Source organism: Pteropus alecto, unplaced genomic scaffold, assembly GCF_000325575.1.
Source record: "Pteropus alecto unplaced genomic scaffold, ASM32557v1 scaffold196, whole genome shotgun sequence".
NCBI classification, from domain to species: domain Eukaryota; kingdom Metazoa; phylum Chordata; class Mammalia; order Chiroptera; family Pteropodidae; genus Pteropus; species Pteropus alecto.
In genome coordinates, this window is record NW_006439717.1 from 2,104,799 (window position 1) to 2,128,442 (window position 23,644).

Consider the following 23,644-nt stretch of genomic DNA (forward strand, 5'->3'; position numbering starts at 1 on the left):
ATGTACTAAGTTCACCAAAGAAAAGACCATTGTCCCATTGTCACCTGGGAGCTATTCTCACCTTGTTTACTTCTTCTCCTTCTGGCTACCCCTTAAGAAATATTTCTGAACCTAGCCCACCTGGAGGGAGAAGAGTGCTCTAGCCTCATCTGATAGCCTCTTCCCGGCACTGTGCCAATTACTTTACTTGTCTCCTTCCATCATCACAGCTTTTCTTTGGAGTAAGTTATTATTATTCTCTCCAGCATGCATACAGAGAAACCAAGGTTTAAAGAGAGCTCATGGCTGCAAAGTTAACCTGTGACAGCTGCTCTACACTATTTGTTGGTGCTGGGTCTGGCACCAACAAGTACCAGAGCCTGGACCCAGAGGTAGAAGGAGGAGAAACCCTCAGCCTACCCACCTCAGCTGTGGTTCCCAGAGTTATTTGGTATACGGCTGAAGTTTTAGGTAGTGCTATTAGAAGCTGTGCCAGCACACTGGTGGGATGGGAGAAAAAGTGTTTGTGTTAGACACATTTGGGTTCAAATCCTGTCTTTATAATTTTCTAGCTTATAACCTTGGGAAAGTTTCTTAATCTCTCCGAATCTCAGTTTCCTTATCTGTAAACTGGGGGTTGTAATAATTCTCTTGTAGGATTGTGTAAGGATTGGAGACGGTGTAAATCAAGTGCCTGACATGAAATAGGCCCTTGAAAAAGCGTGTGTGGTCATTCGGTAGATATACTTTGAGGACCTAGGCACTATTCTTGACACTGGGAATTTAAGAGTGGAAAGAGAAGATGCTTGCAATTGTTTTCAAATGTACTAGACCAGAAACTCATCATTGTGAGAGGTGCCTTTAAAATCCAGGAATGACTGTCTTGGCACCTGGATAAACTCTGATGAAGTAAATTGATTTCTCTTTCTGTCATTTGTTAGCTGATGGGCATGGGAAATTTATCTAGCATCTCTGGGACGCAGACTCCTCAATTCTTTTTTTTTTTTTTTAACTGTGAAACAAATATGTACACACAAGAGTATACAATACGCTTCTGTATAGATTAAAGAATAATATATCCTGTACCCACCATCTAAGTTTGAAATGGAACATTTACAGTACCTTAAAACCCCCCTTTTTCCTCTGCCCATTTGCATCCCCTTCCTCACTCTCAACCCCACAGTAATTAATATTTTGAATTTTGGTTATTTCCTTGCTTTTCTTTGTAAGTTATCATCTACATACCATTTACAAAACAGTATATTTAGTTTTGTACGTGTCTTTGGATTTTACACATATGTATGTTCTCTGTGACACACTTTTTTCACTCGATATCATGTTTCTGAGATTCATCCATGTTGATGTACACAGCTATAGCTCATTAGTTTTTACTGCAGTGTAGTATTCCATTGTGAGAATATGTCACATTTGTGCATCCTCCTTCTTGATGGACGTTTGGGGTGTTTCCATTTAAGGGCTATTATGATGAGATAATACTGCTTGAAATATGTTGTGCTTGTCTCCTGGAGCATTGTAGACATTATCTAGGGCACATACTTAGGAATGGAATTGTTAGGTCACATGAAATTCCATGGTTGGCATTATTCTACAATGCTAAACAAACAAACAAAAAAACATTCCTTTTAGCAGTGGATAAAAGTTCTCATTGTTCCCCATCCTTCAATACTTGCTTGGCACAGACTTCATTTCTAAAATGAAAAAGTTGTACTAGATGAGTTTCTAAAGTCCCTTTCATCTACAATAACTATATCATCCTCGACGTAAGGACCTGGTTTCTAGCTTATGTGTGTGCCCCCCGATGTGTTGTGCTCAGGTAGCTTCATATATGTCACACCCTGACTGAGAGACCTGTGTAGAGTTTCTGGGAGCAGTTGAAGTCCTTCTTTGCTAGGCTTACACAAGCAGTGAGTGAGGGATCCCGCGGCTCCACATCCTCCCCACCTCTTGGCGTTCTGTTCAACCAAGCTCATGTCAGCACTGAGCACATAGTAGGTACTCAATTAATATCTACTGAATTGCATTTTTGTCAAGTGCATTCAGAGGGATTATCTTTTCCCTAGTTATCAATTTTGAGACAAGGATATGGAAATAACAGAATCATGTGTGTGCTAGCTAATCAAAGCACATGGGCCTGGGGACAATGATGGTATTTAGGTCCATCCAGGGCTTCTTGATCATTTCAAGGTTCTAGGTGAAGTGAACTGAAGTTTAATAGTCTCCACTGACCAATTTTTGAGAGTCTGGTCTTGTTCTTTGATCCTCTGACTTGTCCAATCTGAGAAGCAGGGAGTGACTGGAAGATTGGGGTGGAGAGAACAGAGGTGGTGCCCTGTGGAAGGAGCAGAAGCCCACAGAGAACCCCTTCTCCTTCCAAGAGTTGAACACTACTCCTGGGGGTGCTGGGTTTAAGAGATGTTAGATATACTTAGTGTCCTGGCAGCCACATAACAAGCCAGCTGCCCACCCACCCAGCCACCCATAGAACAAAAGAATGTGGCTGGCTGGGCAGTTATATGGGCCACCCCAACCCACAATCCTGTAATTACTCATCTAGTCTGTGCCTGTCAGCTCCAGAGGCAGGCAAGCACCTCTGGGACTCATCTTGGCCAGCAGACCCATACTGGACTCAGTGGCAGGACCCCACCAATTCTTCAGCCATCCCCCACCCCCAACTCTGTCTCAATGCCTCTCTCAGAACCAACCTGTGACCCTTGTGAGCCTTACATATCTTATAATAGCTGACAGTCATAATAGGCCAATGGTTATTATAACTTACTACATTCCAGACATTGTGTTAAATGTTTTTCATGCATTTCTCATTTTTGCCTCTCAATAATCCTTTGAGGTAGGTAATATTGTTATCTCCATTTTACAGAAGAGAAAACTGAAGTTCAAAGAAGTTGAGTGACTAAATTTCTTGCCCAAAGCCATCAAACTCCTAAGTCAGAACCAGACTTAAATTCAGGTCTTACTAAGTCCCAAACGTAGTTGCCTTCTTTACCTGCCCACTACTTTTCCTATGCAGTGGCCAGTCGTTCAGTCCAGTTGTCTTCCCTCTCCACCCCATCCCAGGAGCAGGAAAACAAGCAGCAGATGGTGCTAGTGGAGGGTGAACAGGACAGTTCCAGGCTGGCCAGGATGATGCTGGAAAACACCTTCGGGGCACGGTTCTTTGTTCCAAATGGCTCTGAATTTCCAGGCCTCTGCCAGGGGCAGGAAGTTACTTCTGCCCAGCCTATTTGGCAAGCACACCAACATCTTGGGTGCCACGATGTTAAGAAGTGGGGGATGGGCTGCCTCAGGTAAAATTCCATTATAATGAACTCCATCTAAGATCTGAACAGCTTTTTTGAAGTGGAATTTTGTTAACCTGTGTGCAGTGGAAGAAGTCCAATATGTAGCCTGAGAAAGTGGAGGTAAAATGGAGCTAATGCTCCATGGAATGTCTCTTGTAAAGCTCTGGAAGGGCTTGAAGACCAGAAGGACGAGTAGAGTCAGATGCACCCCCAGTTTCTCCTTGGAGGGTTGGGGCTGGGCAGGAAGGGGAAAGGCTTTGTGCTTAGCTCCACCTGACAGGGCTGTGGCTCTTCCCCATCCACTTCCCCCACTCTTCTAGAGCTGTGAGCCCCTGAGAACAGGTCTGGATCCCATCTCTCAACGCAATACCTAACCCATCACAGATACGTGTAATAGATATTTATTGGATGGAAATATGTTTATAGGTAGACCAGGTCTCCTGAGCTAGAAAGGAAATTTGAAAGGCAATTGCTCTGTGTGGCTAAAACACCTTTAAAGAGCCGAGCTGCAGCTCACGTAAATTCTCCCCAGTTATTTAACTAGTTATGCAAACACTAACCTTTAGTGCACAGCACTGTGTGCCAGGCACTGTGCTAAGCACTTTACATGCATCATCCCGTTTAATCTTCACAGAGCTATGAGGTAAATATTGTTATTTTTCTTGTTTTATAAGCAAGGAAATTGAAGCTTGGTGAGCCCAAGTTAGTGGTTCTGGTCACAACTGGTAGGGAGGGAAGGCGGGGTTTACACCCAGGTAGGCTGCCTCCAGAGCCTGTTGTCTTCACTGGGTCTCCCTGACCACAGAGCTCCGCTGTCACTGTAGGCTGGTTGGAGGGGTGGGGGTTAGGGCCAGTGGAGTAATGAGTGAGGCTGGACTAATGCAGACCTTGGCGGGGTGGACCAGAGGGCACAAGCCTGGTCTAGAGGGGAAGCCTTGCTTCAGGCCAACAGAGCTGTCACTGGAACTGCAACCCAGTGGGGCCGAATTATCCATTCTTTTTTAATGGGAAGCTGGACATCCAGATTGTTTTCAAAAATGAAATCTCTCTACTTTTTAAATAGTGACAACTAATTTAAAAACTTATAATTACTGGTAGTGGTAGGGGTGGGGTGTCAAACAGAACACATCCATGGTCAGATTTAGCCTGCAGGCCTCCAGCATGTCTTCTGGTAGTTTCTTTCATTTAAAAGGTGCCTGTTACATAGGAGGGGACCAAAAAAAGCCCATGTTAATATAGAAATCCTTATTAAAGACATGAATGGCCACTCTTCATGGGTATTCCTCCTGGCAGGAGATAATACTTTATAATGCAGAGTGTTTTTTTCTGGAGAGTTATAATGAAGTCTTTCAGCCTGTTACTATTCCTTGAATGAATCTTCCCCTTTCTTTCCTCCCTCTCTCTATCCCTCCCTCCCTCCTTCCTCTCCCAGCTCTGTTTCCCCAGTCAGATATTTTCCCATAGCTATTAGAAGAAACATTCTAATAACTATGGAAACACTAACAGTGGAGAAGAGAATCTCTAGATAAAAAAAAAACAAACAAACAATGGAATGTGTCAGATCAGGCTTGGTAGGCAGTGAATGGCACCTATTACGCACGATCTGTGCTTTGCACCTCCCAGGCTGTGAGGACCTCATGCTGCAGAAGAGAGGCTCACGCTCCATCTTATACTTCAGAATGTTTTCTCACAGCCTCTACTTCATACCTGAATTTAGTCCTCCTCCTCTTAAATACCTGGGAAAACATTTTTATGGAATATAACATTTTGATAGCACACTTCAAGTATTTCAGCTCAGCTGATAAGAGCAATCCTGTGAGAAAAGCAAGTGAGTGGAGAATCCTCTTTTTGAGGCTCGATAAAGTAGCAGTGTTTTCTTCTTCCCTCCACCACCTAAGAAGCGGTAGCCATGGAGGATTGAAACCCAGGGTGTAGGGAGCCCCAAGCTCCCTCAAGCCTTCCTTCACCTGCTGCCCTCACCTTTGACCTGTAGTCCACAGGTGGGGATAAGTGGGGCGGCTGGCAAGTCTGGAGCCCCTGACTAAGATCCCATCTCCCTGAAAATCTCGCTCCAGGGGAAGTGCGGAGTGGAATGGGAAGGGCCCTAAACCGACTCTGGGTGGCCAACCTTCTCCCACGCCTACCCTTACTGCCTGTCACCCTGAGCGATTGTTCCCAAAGCTGGACAGAAAATAGCTCACTAGGGAATTATTTTTGTCTCTGTTAAACTTCAATCCTGGGCTACTGAAGAGCCTGTCTGCAGAGTTGTTTTTCAAGTCAAGGGAACTTCTGAGAAAAGTAAGAGGTAGGGGAGCAAGGGGGAAGCAGTGGGTGGAGGGGCTGCCACCTCTCCCCACAGGGTGGCAATGGCCCACAGCCACTGGTCTCCTCCCTACCCACCGGGCTGCCTGACTGGCAACAACTCCAGCTGACAGAGTGGAGCCTGCCCAGCCAGCTAGAGCAGAGTTTCACTCATAGCTCCTTTAATTGAGTGCAAGCCTTTAACTGGTCCATCAAATCCCTTCTCCAGGGATGTTTGCCTCTGCTGGAAAGGGTGTTGGGTGAAGGGAGGGGGAATTCTGTTACTTGATGCAGACGCCCAGGTGGGCAGGGAGAGAGGACTACAGACAACTGACTGCTGAGGAAGGAAAGAGGTTATTCCTCTAGGGACCTCGATTCAGCTCCTCCTAAGGCAGCATTAAATGCTGCTCTGTGTAACAAATCTGTGCCATCTTTGCCCCTGGGCACCAAAGAAAAACAAGGAAGAGGAAGATGGCCAATGGGTAGGGCTAGGGGGGCGGGTTTATAGTTTGGAGAGAGTTCATGGGTTAGTACAAAGGTAGCTAGCTATTTCCTGCCACTTGGTGGCCCTGGGGAAGAGTCCTCCAGACAAATTAGGACATTTTGGCCTGAAACAGGGTTATCTTCAATCATGGCTCTGTGGGGAAGGCTGGGCTGTGTTACATCCAGAGTATGGGCTGGCATGTGCCCACATGTGTAGGGGACTTTCCACACGTGTCCATGGTCCAAGTTGTTTGTGACCATTGTTTGTTTGTGGCTGATGCCCTTCCTTAGAGTGATTCCCGGCAACAAGGAAATGACCTCGTTGACCGAGAGAGAGGGGTGGACCCAGTGGGTGAGTTGAGGCAGATTTGGGATCCGTTGGCTGTGTGGTAACTCAGGTCTCCCTGTGCCCAGCAACCATATCTGGCCACCCTGGACAGATTGATGCATTAAATAAAGATTAAACTGGTGATGTGCAGCTGAGCTGTTCAACTTCCATCTGCCTTTGTTGGACCTTTTTGTTCTTTCTTTTTTCTCTCACAAAACGTATTTTTTCCTTAATTATTCAACTGGGCTGAAGTTTCTCTCCTTTACTTCTCCCTTACAGCTCAATTACTGATGATTCTATTCCCAGGGTGAAGGCTTCCCCCTAAAGGAGGACAGAAATGGTGGCCCTGGGTATGCACTGCTGGGACCTCAACTATACTGCAGAATAGGCCTGCTGCTTTGCTGGCCTTGGGGGCCTTTCTAAGTAAACCAATGGGATTCAGGCCCGTTTTTATTTTCTTTACAATGCTCAAGGTCAGTTCAGGTTGGAATGGGAATCTGAATGGAGTATGAAAGTCTTACTTTTATTGTATTTGTATTATAGTATGAATATTATAATAATTTCAAAATATTATTATAAAAATTTTAAATTCCTGGTATTCAAGATTCAGTGGATTTACTGGAAGAAGTACTGAGTAGAGGAAAGAATGGGATATACATCCTAATAAGATGTTCTCATCTCATTATGATGAGAACTAGTTTTTCTGCCTTAAACATGCTCTTTCTTTGGCCTCTTAGCCTTTTCACAAGTACTGTCTGCCTGGAACCCTCATTACCCTTTACACCACTGCCGTGTTAAACTACGTGATCCTCCCTGTCTCAGTTAAGAGGCTGAAAAATGACTTCCTCTAAAAATCCTTCCCTACCTTAACAACACATGGCCAGGTGCCCTCCTACATGCTCCTGTCACACCTGTGCTTACCTGTATCATGGCTATATGATACAGTGGAATATACCGAGTTGTAGTTTCTGTCTGTCTCCCAGGAGAGACTGTAAACTTCAAGAAAGCAGGGTCTGTGGTGGCTCGCCATCGTGTCTCTGACTTCTAACACAGGGCTTGCCACATAGTCAGTGCTTAAAACCAGATGGTGGTTACCATCAACGATAAGGAATCAGGTACCAGAACCAATGCCCACCGGAGTGTGAGGCCAAGAAGAAATGCAGCTTCCCTGGCCCTCCAAGGGAGTCTGTAAGAAGAAATCTACACAAAAGGATGGCTGGAACCTTGACCAAACAGAAGTTCTGAAAACGCTCTTTAGAGGGGAAATCATTCTAACCAGGGACTGAGGAGTTGCTGGAATTACCATGGGGCGACTACTCTGCCCTCTAAAGTGAATGGGAACCTGTCTGTTTGGCCTCCCAAAGCCTCCAAGAGCTGGGGGCAACTAGGAGTCCAGGCTCATTGAGCCAGAGCCAGCCCAGTATCTAGGTCGGGGGCCATAGTAGGACCACACTGTTGCCAGGGTGGCTGCAGCCCTCACTGCCGCCTCTGGGATCCAGCTCCCTGGCACCCTACTGCGGCCTTTCCCAGTGCTCTCTGCCTTCTGCTGCATGCAGTGATAGGCAGGAGTAGGGTAGGAAGTGCCACCTCCCTGATGACAGACAGGGGGACATCATGGGACTGCTGAGCTTCAGGCCCCACTAGGGGGGGAACAGATGTGTAACAGATGTAGGACAAGCCCTTGATGACAGAGGAGATAGAAGCGAGACAACACTGGGTGAGAGAGGGAAAGTCAGGGCAATGGGCGGAGGGGGTTGGTAATCAGTGGCACCTTGGGAGCCACTGGTCTCATCTTCCCTTGTGGAGGAAAAGTCCAGATGTGTGAGTCAACCGCTCTGCCTCTTGGGAGACATAAGAATGATCCATTTCTCCTTACCCCGAGCAGCCAAATCTTTGGAAGCCACAGCCAGTGGGTGGGGTAGTCAGTTTCTTCTCAATTCAGCAGAAATGTGGCTTTCTGGCAGTGTTTGTTTGGGGTGGTGCATTTGGGACCAAGAACAGGCTTCCTGCCTCCACAGTGCCTCTCTGGACCCTGCAGGTCTTCTTGTTATCCAGGCCCCGAACTCACTGACAATTGCACTAACAACAGTTACAGCTCTAATGTGAGAGCTAACTTATATAAAGCTACAGTGTGCCAGGTGCCTTGCTGAGTGTTACCCAGAGATCTAAGACCCCATGACAGCCCTGTGACCCAGGCACTATCATGTCCCAGAGATGGGATTTGGGAGAAGCTGGATGGTGGTTGGGTAGCCAAGGGTGTCAGCTGGCCATGGTAGTTGTGAGGTAAGCAAGGGATAGGATGCCAAGGATCCTAAGTAACTCAGAGCTGGCGGGAGCACGGCCTGGATACTGACCTTCACACAGCACAGGAGGAGTCTGAGTGATTTAGAGAACGCGTTGGATCCAGAAGGAAAATGAGGAAAGGAAGCCTGGCCAGGGTTGACTGTCTGTCTGGGCAGAGGTGGGCTCGGGTCCAGGTGGACTTGGGCTAGAGGATGCTTAGCCTAGGTAAAGGCCATCAGGGCGCTAAAAACTAGGCTTGGGAATCGCTTGGGAGAAAGAAGCAGCTCTTTCCTGTTCTGGGGCCATTGGGTTTTCGGGGGGAATCCCATTTAGCCATCGGCTGCATCAATAGCAGGAGGTCGGGTCTCCCCAAAGGAAGGCTAGACTTGCTCTCCCTGTATTCTTGGGGCTCTCCCTTTGGGCTGCTTCAGTTTCTATTCCTTGGTCTCCAAGTCCTTACACATAGAACCTCCTTGTCCCATCACCTCTGGCCTGTAACAGACACCCCAGGGAAGAACCCACATCCTAGTATTCCAGGAAAGCCACCCAGAGGAGGGGGAGAGAGGGCCAGGTGCATCCTACTTCCCTCTAAAATATCCCCTATCTTGAGTCCTTGTCCATTTCTTCAGGTCATAGAGTCCGGAGTGGAGAGCTGGAGCTGGTCAGGCAGGAGCAAGTAGGTAACCCTGGCCTACCTTTTTGTTTCTCTGTGTTGCTTATAAAAATGGAGTCTGTGTTGGGTGGTCCCACTGCAGTCTACATCAGGATCTCTTCTGTGGCATCCCACAACTCCCCACCACGGCCCCCCAACCATGAAGAATAAAATTCGCCCTTCCTCCCGTGGTCTGTTTCTCTCATACACCACTCCGCCCCCTGGGAGCTGCTCAGGCTGGTGATGCGAGGTCTTGGATTTGGTCATGGTGGAGGTAGAGAATCACTCTACCTTCACTGTATGGCTCTGGACAAGTTGCTTCCCTTTTGATGGCCTCAGTTTCTTTAGATGTAAAACCAGAGATATCAGGCTGCAGCTTATGCATAGTTTGGTTCCTTATGCTTCACTGGCTACTGTCGCTGCCCACACTTTCCGACAGTGACAGGGCATGACCTGCCTGTTACCTGGAGTGCAATAATCATACTAGAAATCTTGTTGACAAAGCTGAGGGCAGAGTTTCCACTGGAAAAAAGCAGCTTGCAGGAATAATTGTTGTGATAAGAAGTGGAAATATATCTAAGTAAGCGATATACCTCCTGCCCCATGGCCTGAGGGCTTGTGGGTTTCTGCCTCAACTCCAAGAAGCTGTCAGTGCTCCCAAGAGTGACAGAACAGTCAGCCAAGAAAGAATGCTGGTGAATGGCCAGTGGAGTGGGAGTTTATAGCCTGGTTTCTATGGAGTGACCTGCTAACCCTTGACATTGAATGAGTGTCAGCTCATGACCTTTATCAGGTTCTCCAAGGTGATGTCTATTCCCCAAAGGGATCATTAAGAAACACCCTCAGGGCTAAACTCCTTCCTGCAACTGCTAGGTTATCACTTCATTTCCTATCATTCAGTCAGTCATTAACTAGTTAAGTACACTTCATGCGTTTTCTTAGAGCTACACTGCTAGGCCAGCCTTCTCTGTTATCAACAGAGCCGAAGATGGAGGAGGCAGGCAGGCTTGGCAGAGCTTATGCAGCTGTTCACACTCTCCCACAGAGTCCTTTTCTTGGGCCGGAAACTTCTCTCCAGGTGAAGGCCACAAAGGTAGATGCTGTCCGCACTCATCACCTCACTGCCCTGTGGGAATCAAGATTATACCTGGAAAGTTTATGTATTCTAAATCAAATTAAGTGTAGTCCAGGCCAGTTTCCTCTGCTTCGCGCTTGCACCCTCATTCGCATAGACATTGTACATTTTTCTATTTTTTAAGACAGTTTTTCAGCAGACGAGGGATGGGCCCCCTTTTCTAATTTGCATAATGGCTCCCTGTGGTGGCCCTGCCGACCCCTCCTCTGGAGAAGCTGTGGGAATGGCCTAGTAGGTTCATCTCAAGTTCTTAGATGGCTGCAAAGAGCTGGTATAGCACTGGCGATTTAAGCGACAGAGGCTATGTCATCTGTGCATGATGAAGAACTTTCTAAGAATAGAGCCATCCAAAGGGAGTGGATTGCCATAGGAGATATTCTCCATCAGAAAAAATATTCAAACACAGGCTCGAAAAGTGGATAGAATATTATAAAGGGGATTTAAGATAATTGGACCAGGCAGTGTTAAGTTCCCTTCTTATCTTGAGATGTTCTGAGAGGGCTGGTATCTATCGGGTTTTACTTTGGACATTGTAGTCTGCAGAAAATAATTTCCAACCACTCTCACCCATATTTAAAATATGTGCATATGGAGGAGCTGGGGAGACAATGGGGGCAAGAAATAGTTTGGACAAGTTCTATTCATACAGGGTACACTTTCTCTCCCCTTGCCCTCATTTTCGTTCTGTTTCCCCTTCAGCTTCTTCTGGGAGGTAACACTGAGACTATTCTGGAAAAAGAATGTGGGTATATGTTGAGGTTAGTGGAAAAAGAAGAAAGAGCATGATCATAGCTATAGCCATGAGATTGCTGTGCCGAAGTTAGGCTAGAATAAAAAGACGACAAATAAAAAGTAAGGTAGTTCATACAGTGTCCAGCACTCTATGGGCAGAGTTGAAAGAATGATGAATGAGAACAGCAGGAAAGGGTATGCACGCACGTGTGCAGTTGTGACTGGTGTCCACACAGGCCTATCTATTCCAGAGAGAGTGTGCCAATTTTAGGAAGAATTTTCTCCCCCTCTGCTGGGACATCACTTAGCTTTCCATTTCTTTCTAGAAGAGGGGACTTTGAGCCAATGTCAACAATCGGAAAGCCCTGTTTTGTTCACACCAGTCCCAACGAGGCTGAGCAGGGCTCCCTCTCCTGGGCTCCATTCTCCATGGGGTTCAGGTGGGGCCACATCACTCATGCCCTTCCTGCCTATTAGCATCCAAGGGTGAGTGGACTTCACTTGGTGCTCACATGCACATTGGGGCTCATCTGGTTATTGGAGGGGTCAGGGAGAAAACTCAATGAGAGAATCTCACATCCCGAGTGGCCTTATGGCCTCATCACGATGGCGATTCCAGCCTGGGAGTCGATACTTTCAGAGCTGAAAAGGCCCTTAGAGGTCAGACCACTCTTCCATCACTTGTCCTCCCAGAATCACAGCTAAACCACCCTCAGGACTCTGAGGAGGATCTAGCGAATGTGGCAGAGTTAACCTTAGCCCAGCGGCACTTTGATCCTTGCCTTGGCGGGGCTCTGCCCAGAACACCCTGCAGCTACCACCCCATGAGGCTGTCCTGGTGAGACTCTGCCCAGGGATGCCTATTTACCAGAAGCCACTGGAAGATGGGGCGTCTTGTGAGCTGATAGACAGACGTGTAGGAGAGGCAGTGGTTGTGGCTTTGGTGACTGAAAGGAAACACGTTATCTCTTCATTTCTTGTTAAGGTGAGGTCTGACCTAGGGTCAGGCTCTGGCAGGAGTTTGATGTGGGATGCAGACCCTGGGGGACTGGAAGCCAGGGGCTTTCTGCAGAGCTGAGTTCTGCCGCCTCTGCTTCCCTGTGGCTCCGTGCCGTGGCTTTGGGTATTTCTAAAGCAGAGGTGGGCGGGAGTTGCTCTGGGGACAGCCCCGGCAAAAGCAGTGGGATGTTCTGTATACTCAAAACATGAATTGGGGGTGTGGTGGGAGGGTTTATGATATGGCAAAGGGGGCTGGTATTAAGCATTATTTTCCACTTGTCCTTTTCTTTTTTTTATTTTATTTTTTTTACCCTGTGTCTTTGCTCCACTTCCCACGCCCTTGGACCTATAGGCTAAATCTAAGATAATATCTCCATCAAGGATCATCCAGTCGTGCACAGTTGCATAGGGGAGGGAGGCCAGTCTGTAGAATGGGGCTTTCTAGATAAGAAGGGGAGGCTTTCAGAAAGGGGGTCCTGGCTGAGGCCTGCCATCCTCTGGTCTTAGGAAGAACCTCAGTAGGAAAAGCACCATGATGTTGTTCTCTCATGGCCTGGGGATTGTTCTTTCCATTGCTCTCTGACGCAGTAGAAGTGACAGGTATCCAAGGCTTAGGGTTGGGGACATGACAGATATTTCCCTTGGGAAAGGCAGCAGAGTAGAGGCTTGGGATCTAAACTGCCTAGGTTCAAATCTGGGCTCCAGAGACAATGAACTTCTCTGTGTCTCAGTTTCCCGTGCCTAAAATGGGGATAGTAACAATATCCGCCTGTGGGATTGTCATAAGGATTAAATGAGTGATAGTGTCTGTGCTGATGGTTAGCACTAGAATGGGAGGAGTCAGCAGGAGGCAAGGGACACACTTGAGCATGGCAGTCAGCCTGTCCTTGTTTGGCCCCTGGCACCACCAGTTGCCTGACCACGGAACCTTTGGTAAGTCACTCAAAGTGCTCTGGACTTCAGTTTTGCCCTCTGTAAAATGAGGCTGCTCCTCAACTCACAAGATGTTATGAGGCTTACATGAGATCATGTGTGTGAGCCTAGCAGGCTGGCACAGAGTCAATACTCCACACATTTTATTTTTCAAACTCAAGGGTGATAGTCTACCAGGATCTGATGTCTGACTTCTGAAAATCTTAGAGGTTGAGGACAGAAAAGCAGTGGTCCTTTCTGTTCACCCTTGGCCTTCACCTCAGGGCTCTAAAGAACAAGCAGCGGGTCTGGGAAGTAGATAAGGCCATAAGGTAGATCCCAAAGAGTGTGGTCAGCAGGGGCCTTGGGCAATACAAGTAGAGGGAACAAAGGAGAACCTAGCTGGGGGGTAAGTGACAACAGGTCTGTCCCCAGTAGGTATGCCTCATCCCACCCAAGGTCCTTGGGAGTGGGCTAGCCTAGCTCAGGTTACCTCAGCTCATGATCCAATGACGTTTTCTTTGGATGCTCCATATAGGCTGGCAGTAACCCAAGTGGGCTCAATGGGCTGGCAGTCCTAGAACTGGGCCCACGTCTTGGAAGCCCCTTCCCTGTCTCATTGGGCCACTAGGAGACAGAGAAACAAAAGTTGGGGGTCTAGACCTTCCCCATCTGGGGTTTGGCTTAAAGGTCTTCTCCAGGTTTCAGAGTCAGGCACCCACATATCTATATACCTTCCCAACCAACTCCTGTTGGCATCAGTGAAGGAAGGGTGTGTGTGTGCGTGTGTGTGTATATCTGTCTCTATGGGTAGATAAACAGAGCTGGGTGTGGGTGGAAATGAGGAGGGTGAAATTCTGCCAGCCCCACCTTGGTGACCCATTATGCCACTAAAACCCAGAGTCTGGGCCCCAGAGTCACCTTCAGCTCTTTTGGAAGCCCTGGGGTGTTGAGCATGTCTAGGGGAGAGCTAAAAGTGGCAGAAAACATCCTGTTTGAAAGCAGTCCATGGCTGTATGTAACCTTTGCAGCATCTGCTCTGCCTAGACCCAGTCTCCACAGCAGGAGATCCCCAGACACCTGTCTTTGAAACCATCTCAAAAGGCCAGGCCCTGGACCATGTCCCAGCCCTAGCAGTTCCCAGCTCCCCCAGGCTCCTCTGTGTCCTGTATGGGGCACCCATCTCCTTCCTGTCCTTGGCAGCGGGCCAGGCCACCCTGTGGCTCTGCTTCTCTGAGCACCCCTCAAATCTGGGATTGGGACCTTGGTAGTGGTGGTACCCCCTTAGAAAGAAGCCCTGCTTCCTCTTGACACCCTCTGCTGTTACAGGGGAACCTCCAGCAGGGAGGCTGTTTCCATTGCCCTCGCTGCTCCTTGCTACTCCCTGCCTCAAGGGAGGGCCACTCCTGGCTCCCGCCCCTCACGCCTGCCAGTGATGACATGGCACGGCACGCCTGTCCTCAACAAATCACTTCCGTCAAGTTTCAGTCCCCGATCTGGAGACGGGTGTCCCTGTAAAGAGCCTCTCTCACCCGCTTATTGGGCTCCTTAGAGGACTGCCTATGAGGTCAGTGCTGAGCGGTAGATAAAATGTTTCCCTTTTTTCATTTCAGAGTTCTTTTGATCAGAAGTATCCGTGAGACCTCACAGAAGGGCACCCCTGGGCTCAATTCACCTGCCCCCCTGCTCCTTCAGGTGTGTGTTTCTTTGGTGGGTGTTACCACAACCTCCCTGGCTTTTTGTTTTCCAGGGGCAGGGTGGGCCACAGAAGGGTGGTGGGCAGGGGAAGGAAGAGGATACTACCCTGGGCTTTGCACATGCGGGTCGGTCTGGTGTCAGCAGAATCCGCGGCGGCCCACAGCTGAGACCCAGAGTCCTGTGAAGTGGTGGTGGGGGTTGTGCTCGGAGGGGATCAGGAGGGAGGGATCTGCTGACTCCGGGGCTGGGACCCCAGGGGGCCAATAGCGTGGTGCTATTTCCTCTCCAGCCTCCATCTCTTTCTCTCTTCTGCCCTTCAGTCTTTATCAATGTGCCATTCCTGGGAATGCCAGCTCCCGGGCTGTACGTGCCGGGCCTCTTTACTACCTCTGGACTCCGATCCTGGGCTCTGCCTTCTTGACAGTAGCAAATAACTCCAAATAAGCAAATAAGCAGTGCTGTATTCTCTCAGCTCACCTAAAACGATGCTGTTCACGGTGGGCCTCTGGCTGCCGAGCCCAACCCTCTGTCCTGCCAAACACAGTGCCTGGGCCCCAGCCCCAGGCCAGGAGCCCCACTATAGGACGGCACTGCTGCCACTCTGTGGAATCAGTTGTTCCAACCCTGTTGCATCATAATATCTCCTAATGAGCCCATGTGATGCTGAGCAATTCTTAGGCTGATTTGACTGATATTCCCCCCACCTCCACATTTGATTTTTGTTTTTCCCCACCAAATCCACCAGATATTTGGTCACCCGGATGACACAGACTCAGTGGCAACATCGCAATGACTGAGAGTTGCAACATCTCAGCTGAACTGGGGTTAAGCCGCAGGCATCCTAGACAGCTTCTCCTATTGCCCCACAATGGTGCTGGGACTCTGGGATCCCTGCCACAGATGTGCGTGTGTGATGCTCTAGAAGCCTGGGCATTCTGCCTGGACCTGGGATGGGTTATAGGGATACTGTTGACAGAGCCACAGGCATCTTTTCTATTATTTTTAATTGTTTTAAAATTAAATAAAATCTGTATTTATAAAATGTTTTATATATACAGATGACATATAAAACATAAAAAGTGTTTTAATAATAATAATAATAATAATAAACCCTATACCTACCACTCAAGGAAATAGAATGTGACTACTAAATGACGCCTCTACCTGCTGCTCCCCATCCCCATCTTACTCTCTCAAAGATAATCATTGCCTTGTTCCTTTTTTAAAAATCTCTCTCTCTCTCTTCTCTCTATATTATATTAATATTATTTATAGTTTAACAAATATTAATCTAGCTGTGATAGTGTCACTATTATTAAAGTTTCCAGAAAAAGAAAAGCTGAAGGAGCAAGTTAGAGGATCTGCTACATCTGTCTGTGGTCAAGGTCCCCTCTGCCCCCTTGGGACTGACAATGCCATATCCTTATCTGTCCCACTGTCTTCCCTTGGCTCGAAGCTCTTTGTAGAATTAAATTTTAAATGTTTGTTTTATAGGTATCATAATCATAGTTTCTAGAGATACCTCAAGATTCAGATTTCTCTGGGCCTCACTTGTAAAGGGAGTGATAATAGCACTTAGCTCATCGAGGTAAGTTTCGTGAAGAAGAAATTAAATAAGACTCTCCTACGCTTTGATGTGCCAAACCCTGGCCCAGAGATCATGGGCCTCATTATGGAAAAGAAGCTCAGAGCCTCCCTGGGGGGCGGGAGCACATGATACCATTGGTGGGAGGGGCAGGGCACTTATCCCCTCATTACTGTCCTCTATTATTTTTCTTCAGAGCTGAGGGACCCTCCTGGCATGGGGCCAAGGGGCCACTTGTGAGGACTCAGATCAAATTGGAAGGCACCAGGGTTTGAAGCCATTTTAGGGAGGCCCGAGGTACCCCAAGAGCAGCTCTGCGCCTGACAGCGATTGGGATCAAAGGCAGCAGGTGTAGCAGGTCCCAGGTCAGAGGGCCCAGTTTGCCTAATGGAAAAGCTGCTTCCTAAGAAGGATTTCTCAAAGCTATTATATGTTGTTCTCTCTATTTCTTTTCCCCATTCCTCAAGTGTGAAATCTATTTCTAAATGATAATACTTATTTATAAAAGCCATCTCTGAAAACAAAATTAGTTAATCGTATATGACTCACGGTACTCAGAAGGGTGTTCAAAACAATGTGTTAAATTTATAAGGGGTAAGAAAAGAAGGAAAAGACTTTGATTGTCTTGGTACCAGCACAGCAAGGGCACAATTCCTGTTAGTCCTAGGAGCTGGGACTGGAATGACAAAAGCTCTGACGTGGGCATGTAAGTCCTTTACTCCCCTAGCCCTCGAGAAAAGAGGAGTTGAGGGCTTCTCTTTGGATGTGAGGTCTGAGGCCGTCGGTGGTCTTCCTTTTTCTCTTGGAGCAGGGCACTGGGCAAGACAGAGGCTTCTGACCTGCTGCAGGTCTGCTTCTGAGGTGGAGCGGATGCCAGTGGTACGCGTATCTTCATTCATATAACCCTTCCTCATACCCTATAAAGTAAAACGCCGTTCTTCTAAAGAGGAGGACAGTGGGACACAGAGAAGCTAGTCACTTCACCCAAAGTAGCCCAGCTTGTAAGTGGCAGATGCAACCTTTGAACCCAGGCAGTTTGATTCTAAGCCATGCTATGAATGGCTTCACCACAGTGCCCCGCCCCCAGATTTCACTCCAGACTTGGGAAAGGGAACCCTGCTTCTGCTCATGGCCAGCAGAGTGACAGGAGGCTAATCTGGGGGTATGGAGAGTCATTGTAGAGAGAGCACCAAAGAAATCCTGCTCTGACCTGGGGCCTGAGGAGCTGCCCAGTTTTGCTGCACTCCCAGGAAAATGGGGGCAGAAGGGATGCAGAGGATGCCAGCTGGCCCTGGCACTGACTCCCGCTCCGGCCATGGCCTGCTTGCTGTTGTTGCAGGGATGGAGGCGATGGCAGCCAGCACTTCCCTGCCTGACCCTGACGACTTTGACCGAAATGTGCCTCGAATCTGTGGAGTGTGTGGAGACCGAGCCACAGGCTTCCACTTCAACGCTATGACTTGTGAAGGCTGCAAAGGCTTCTTCAGGTGAGTCCTCCCCAAGGCCAAGAAGGAAAGGAAGCAAGATTTCCCATGAAGAGAACTCTTGCATTTTCTGTGTCTCCTTCTTTACTATGCCCATGGAACATGCAGCCCTCACACCCACTGGGGGCAACAGGACCTTGCTGAGGGGTACCTTCTTACTCCTCAGTCCTCATTCCAGCTGTGTCCTCTGGCTCTCTCAGAAATCTTTTTCTCGAGGTCACTACGTAGGTTCCCATCTTTCCATTACCCCATTGTCTCACAGCCCTCTGCACTAACCCATATGTCTATCTTTCCAGAGTCAACACCCTCCCCTGATAAGGTTAACAGCTTCCAAATCTAAGAGACAGGCATGTCCTTGGGAAAGCCCCAAAACTCGGCCTCAGAGCTTGCCCTCTTGTCCAAATCAAACTGTTTCTTGGAACAAGAGAAAGTGCACTCCTGGTCAGACCTCCACACTCAATCCACGCCCATAACTTCACCCATGGCTCGCTTGTCCCAGGTCAGAAAGCCAACTTTAGGATGCCCAGACTTTGTCAATAACGTGCCAGCATTCCTGTTTGATCAGGGCCAGTTTCCCTACCAGCAACTTCTCTTTTACCAGTATTACCAGTACAAACAGTGTGGGGAAAGTACTGGAAAGGCCAAAGAAAGCAGGTTCCATCCAAGGCCAGGAAGGGAGAATGAAAAAGTGAGGAATTGCAGGATGGGACTGGGACCCATGAAGAATTAGCATATATTGGAGGGAGAGAAGACCAGAAAAGAGGTCCGTACAATAGTCTTGACTGGAGGTAGGTAAAAGGAAGGACCGGGCTGTAGCCATCAAGAGCGGGATGAACAAACCAAGTCCAGAATAAGGACATGGAGATCAACTTGGCTCCCTGAGCTGATGGGCTCTCTGCTATGAGGACACCGTGAATCTGAGGCCTGGGGACCTGTGTGGTGACCCCTCCAGTTCTCTGAACACAGGTTTCCGGCTCACGTGCCCTCTGTCCCGGGAACAAGCAGGCCCAGAGTTTCATTGCCTTGAGCAATCGCTGGGCAGCGGCGTTTCTGTGGGTGCTAATTGCCTGTTTGGCCTGGCATGGGTTGCCCGCTTGGCTTCCTGGCACCTCACTCCCAGCTCGGGAAACCAGACCAGCAGCATCACTGGCTTCGGGTCTGTTGCCATGTCTCTTGTTCCTCTGATGTGAAGCCTATGCTTCCTACAGGGTTGGCCTTCCAGAGTCTGGGCTGTGTGTCCCAGGTGCCACCTGAATCCTTTCCTGCCGGGGGCCTGGGAATGGGGAGCTACTTCTGAATGATAATGGAGACGGAGTCTGGGCACACACATCAAGGCCTGCTTCCTACCGTACAACCGGTCAGAAATGTGTAGGTCGTAACTGCTGGCCATGTCATTTATTAATTGTGCGTCCTTGCTCAAATCTCTTGACTGCTCTACGTTTCAGTTACTTCAACTAACCACGTGGTGCATTAATATCTATCCCCTCTACTATATTGAGTTAATTCGAGGATAGACAAAATGACATATAAACGTGCTTTGAAAAACAAAAAGTACAATATAAGTATACTATTTTTGAGTCTGTTGGATCAACACTGATGTTCTTAGTAGAACCCCGCCCTAATAAAATAAACAAAAGTATCTCTAGCCATTCATGCTCCTTTCCTGTTTTCTTTCCCACACTCCCTCACAGATTTTAATGAGCATCTAGGGTCCAGGCATTGGGCTAGCAGCTGGCAATACGGAGACTCTCACCAAAGGTCACGTCTCACCCATCTACAAACCAAAGGCCTTCAACAGCTCTCGGAGCTGTTTGATTAATTTATGGGCTCCACCCCCAAATCCACTCTCTTCCTAGGCCACCTACCTGGGTTCAGCTCTGGAAGATGGGCTCCTTAGATGGCTGCTGGCTGGGTTCTCACATGCTGGAGGGTCAGTTCCTCACTAGAGTAGCTCTGACCTCTGTACACCTGTGCTTTCTGCCCTCAGACACACTTCTAGGCTCTGAATCCTTGGGACAGGACCATGTTAGGCATCTAGGTGGAGAGAAAGCTTCCCTCATACCCAGGGCCAAATGTGGGAGATGGCAAAATGGACAGGAATGGCACTTTGTACAACTAAGTCACCGCAGACCAACAGTGTGGCTGTGTTTCCTGTGGTCACAATAATATGCTACCATAACCTACTCTTAACCCCACTCTCCAAGACCCCTTAGAGTCTGTTGCTGGCTGATGGCCACAACCCCGGTCTGCAAGGCCTGGCATTATGGATAGTAGGCTGCTTTTGTCTTGTTACCCTGTCCTCGATCTGCCTTGTATCTTTACTATCTCTGTCTTGATGACTGAGCCAGGCTGTACTTTCTGAATTGCCAACATCTCCGTTGTTGTTGGGCTTGAATTTTATTTGATACACACACACACACACACACACACACACACACACACACACACACACACACAGAGTCAGTCCTCATCTGTGATTCTATATTTGCAAATTTACCCACCCTCTAAAATTTACTTGTAATTCCAAAATCAATATTTATAGCACTTTTGTGGTCATTTGTGGACATGCACAGAGTGGTGAAAAATTTGAGCCTCCTGATGCACACGTTCCCAGCTGAGGCTCACCAGGGTGACGTTCTGCCTTCTGCTTCAACTCTCATGCTATAAACCAGTGTCCTTTGTGCGATCTACTTAGTGACACTTTTTTTTTTTTTTTTGCATTTTTGTGCTTTCTGATGGTGATTTTACTGTTTAAGATGGCCCCCAAGCATGGCGTCAAAGTACTGTCAAGTTTTCCTATGGCAAGAAAGCTGTGATGTGCTTTACAGAGAAAATATAGGTATTAGATAAGCTTTTTTCAAACAAGAACTATAGTGCTGTTGGATGTGAGTTCAATATTAATAAATCCATCCCACTCACTTGTTTGTCCTTTAAACAGCTTCTGCTTCATGCTCTTGGGCTTTTGGGGGCATAGTTTTGACTGCTGCTCTCTCTTGGATTGAGATCCGGTAGATTCACGGTGAGAACCATAATGTATAAGAATGCCGGAGGCTTTGAAATCGAACAGATCTTGACTTTAATCCCCGCTTTCACACTGATTAGCTGTGTGACATGAAGCAAGTGATTTAACTTCCAGTGCCTTTTCTCATCACCTGTAAAATAGAGATAATACCTATTCTGCAAGAGTGTTGAGAGCATTGGAGATAATATGTGAATGACTGGCCTAGAAGGCTCTCAGTAAGTGGTAGCAATTATTGCCCCTTTTAAATTAGTTTCCGAGAACAGATAATCCTTTCCTCTCTTCTTTCATGGGACCTGGAATGTCTGTGACCGTGACGTGTCAGAGGAGTCTCTGAGAAAAGATCCCTGAACAGAAGGAGTTAAATATCAAGTATGGAAAAGGAAAGGCTGGGCCAGGGAGCTCGGAGAGACTTTCGTGTCAGTGAGAGGCTCAGTGGGACCTGGCTAGTGCTCAGAGAAACTGGAAAATGGTCCAGGAAATGGTCACCATAACTCGCAGAAGGGCTGTGGGTCTGGACAGCAGGAGCAACGACGAGCTACAGTATGTTTTGAGCCTCTGCCGCCTGCAGAACCCTGCACTAGACACACAGAGGGCAGGTCTAAGACATGGTGTCAGCTTCCAGGTTCTCAGCTTCTCGGTTAAATACTGCCTTCTTCGGCCACCCTTTAGCACTCCCTCCCGCTGCCTCTCCCTGCCAGCTTCTCTCTCCCCTTCACTGAGTGCTTACTTTGCACCAGGTCCTGCTTCCTTTAGTGGGTTAATCCTTACAGTGACCCCTTCTGTATGGTTGCTTCCATTTTTCCGATGTGGAAACTGAGGCGTGGGGGGATTAAGTAACTTGCCCAAGGTTGTGCACAAGAATTTAAACCCAAACAGATCGATCTAACCAAAGCCCATATTTTCTTTTAAATTGTTACATAGTTATAGTGGGTGGTAGATTGTGTGTGTGTGTGTGTGTGTGTGTGTGTGTGTGTAAATAACCCCTGTGTGTATGGTTAAAAAAGAAAAAGATGCAAATAGTTCAAAAGGGCATATGAGTGAAAAGTAAGTCTCCTCAACTCAAGTCTCGGGTCCTAACATCTTCCACGGAAGCCGTCACTGCTACCAGCTCATGGTGTTTGCTTTTGGATTCTTTATATAAAAGTGTGTGTATGAGAGGGGAAGGGTACACTTTACTTGCCTTCCTGCATCTTGCTTTTGTCTAGTAAAGAACGTTTCTTCAAGCCTGTTCACACTTCAGCGCTCTTCCTTTGTCCTGTCCGCAGTCGTGCTTTGTATGGCTGTGCTCTGACATAACGAACCGGGAAGGCCCCCGCCGATGGACGTTTAGTTCCGTCCTCTGCTTCTCCAGGCCGTGCTGCAGAAACTACCCCGCTGCATGTATCTTTGGTCACGTGGACTGATTTACCCACAAAATGAATTCCTGGAAGAAGATTTATCGTGTTAAAGGCTCTGTGCATTTTATGTGTTGGCAGATATTGCCAAATTGTCCTCCAAAAAAGAGGCCTGTACTCTTTACCAGCGTTAGCCTACCTTCCTTTAAAGTTGACTTTTAAATCAACTTGGATGCCTCCACATACAAATGTGCTGTGTAGGTTCCATCTATCAGACCACACAGCTCCATCCATCAGGGTCCTGTATCCAGACCGAGATCTAAGATTTCGGTGACACTTGGAGCTGCAGTGGAGACGAAGCCTAGAGCTGGTACTTGGCCCCAGGCTTGGGTTTTACAAGGTGTATCTCTGCTGGCAGAGTCACCAACTAAAGAAGGACCCTATTGTCCCAGGCCTCAAACTCTGGCCCCAGACCCTTCACGCTGTTATGGACTACTTGTCTCTTGTGTTTTGATGAATTAGTCTCTAGTAATGCCCTTTTTCACCCCTGACTTTCTAGAAATTGTGTCTATATTTAGCCTGGTTGCACCACCCCTACCCCCTTTCTGAGCAGAGGTATAATTTCCAACCATTTAGAGGGTGACAGGGTCCAGGCTCAGAGCAGCGGAGGCAACGGGCTCCCAGGGAAACCCAAGGCTCTTGTTTCTTGAAACCAAACTAGCTCTCAGGCAATTAGTATTGAGAGGAAGGCAGGGCAGGGTGTGGATCTTCAGGACAAAGCACAGAGCCAGGGCTGGCCGGTCTGGCTGCCCTGACTCCTCATGGGCAGCGGCTAGGTGACAGCCACATGTGTGGAAGTGCCCTTAGAAGGCGAAGGAACAGGGAAGAGGTAAGCCTTGGAGCCCACGGGACCTGTGTCCCGGCCAACAATCATGCTGGCCCAGACCTGAAAGGCAGCTTTGGGATCCAGGCTCTGGGAAGAACCTGGATCTGCCTGCTGGAGTTGGTGAGGGAGATTTGCAACCCCCGAACGCTGACCCAGACTCGAGCGCCTGATGACGCTCTGAATGGCAGTGTTCTTCACGACGTGGATAAGCTCTGTCTTCCCAGCTGCAAGGCCAGGGCCTTTCCACTGATTCTGAATTTAGAAGAGCCTGGGAAGAGCTGCTTATTGTATTTTTTAATAATAATAATTTAAGAGCTTCGCAAGTTTACAGGCTGCTTTCTGCATTGCTCAAATAATGTGGAGACACACTGCAAGGCTGGTGGGCTTTGGAACAAGGTGTGGCAAAGGGCAAAAAGCATAGGCGGCATTCTTACCACATGTCTGGGCCCAGCTGTGAGATACTGTACTTGGCCAGGAGGACTTTTAACGTTTTCTTTCTCTCCCTCTTTCCTCC

At 48.0% G+C, this 23,644-nt stretch overlaps 1 protein-coding gene across 1 annotated transcript in view; it reads left to right on the top strand.

Annotated features, from left to right (window-relative positions):
* The window catches only part of VDR (vitamin D receptor), a 51,452-nt gene that overhangs the window by 4,927 nt on the left and 22,881 nt on the right, over nt 1-23,644 (top strand). The window contains exons 2-3 of the mRNA XM_025050250.1: nt 14,735-14,816; nt 17,744-17,891. Of these exons, the coding sequence (XP_024906018.1) occupies nt 17,746-17,891 (146 nt within the window). The 5' untranslated portion in view covers nt 14,735-14,816; nt 17,744-17,745. The remainder of the gene's footprint in view (nt 1-14,734; nt 14,817-17,743; nt 17,892-23,644) is intronic.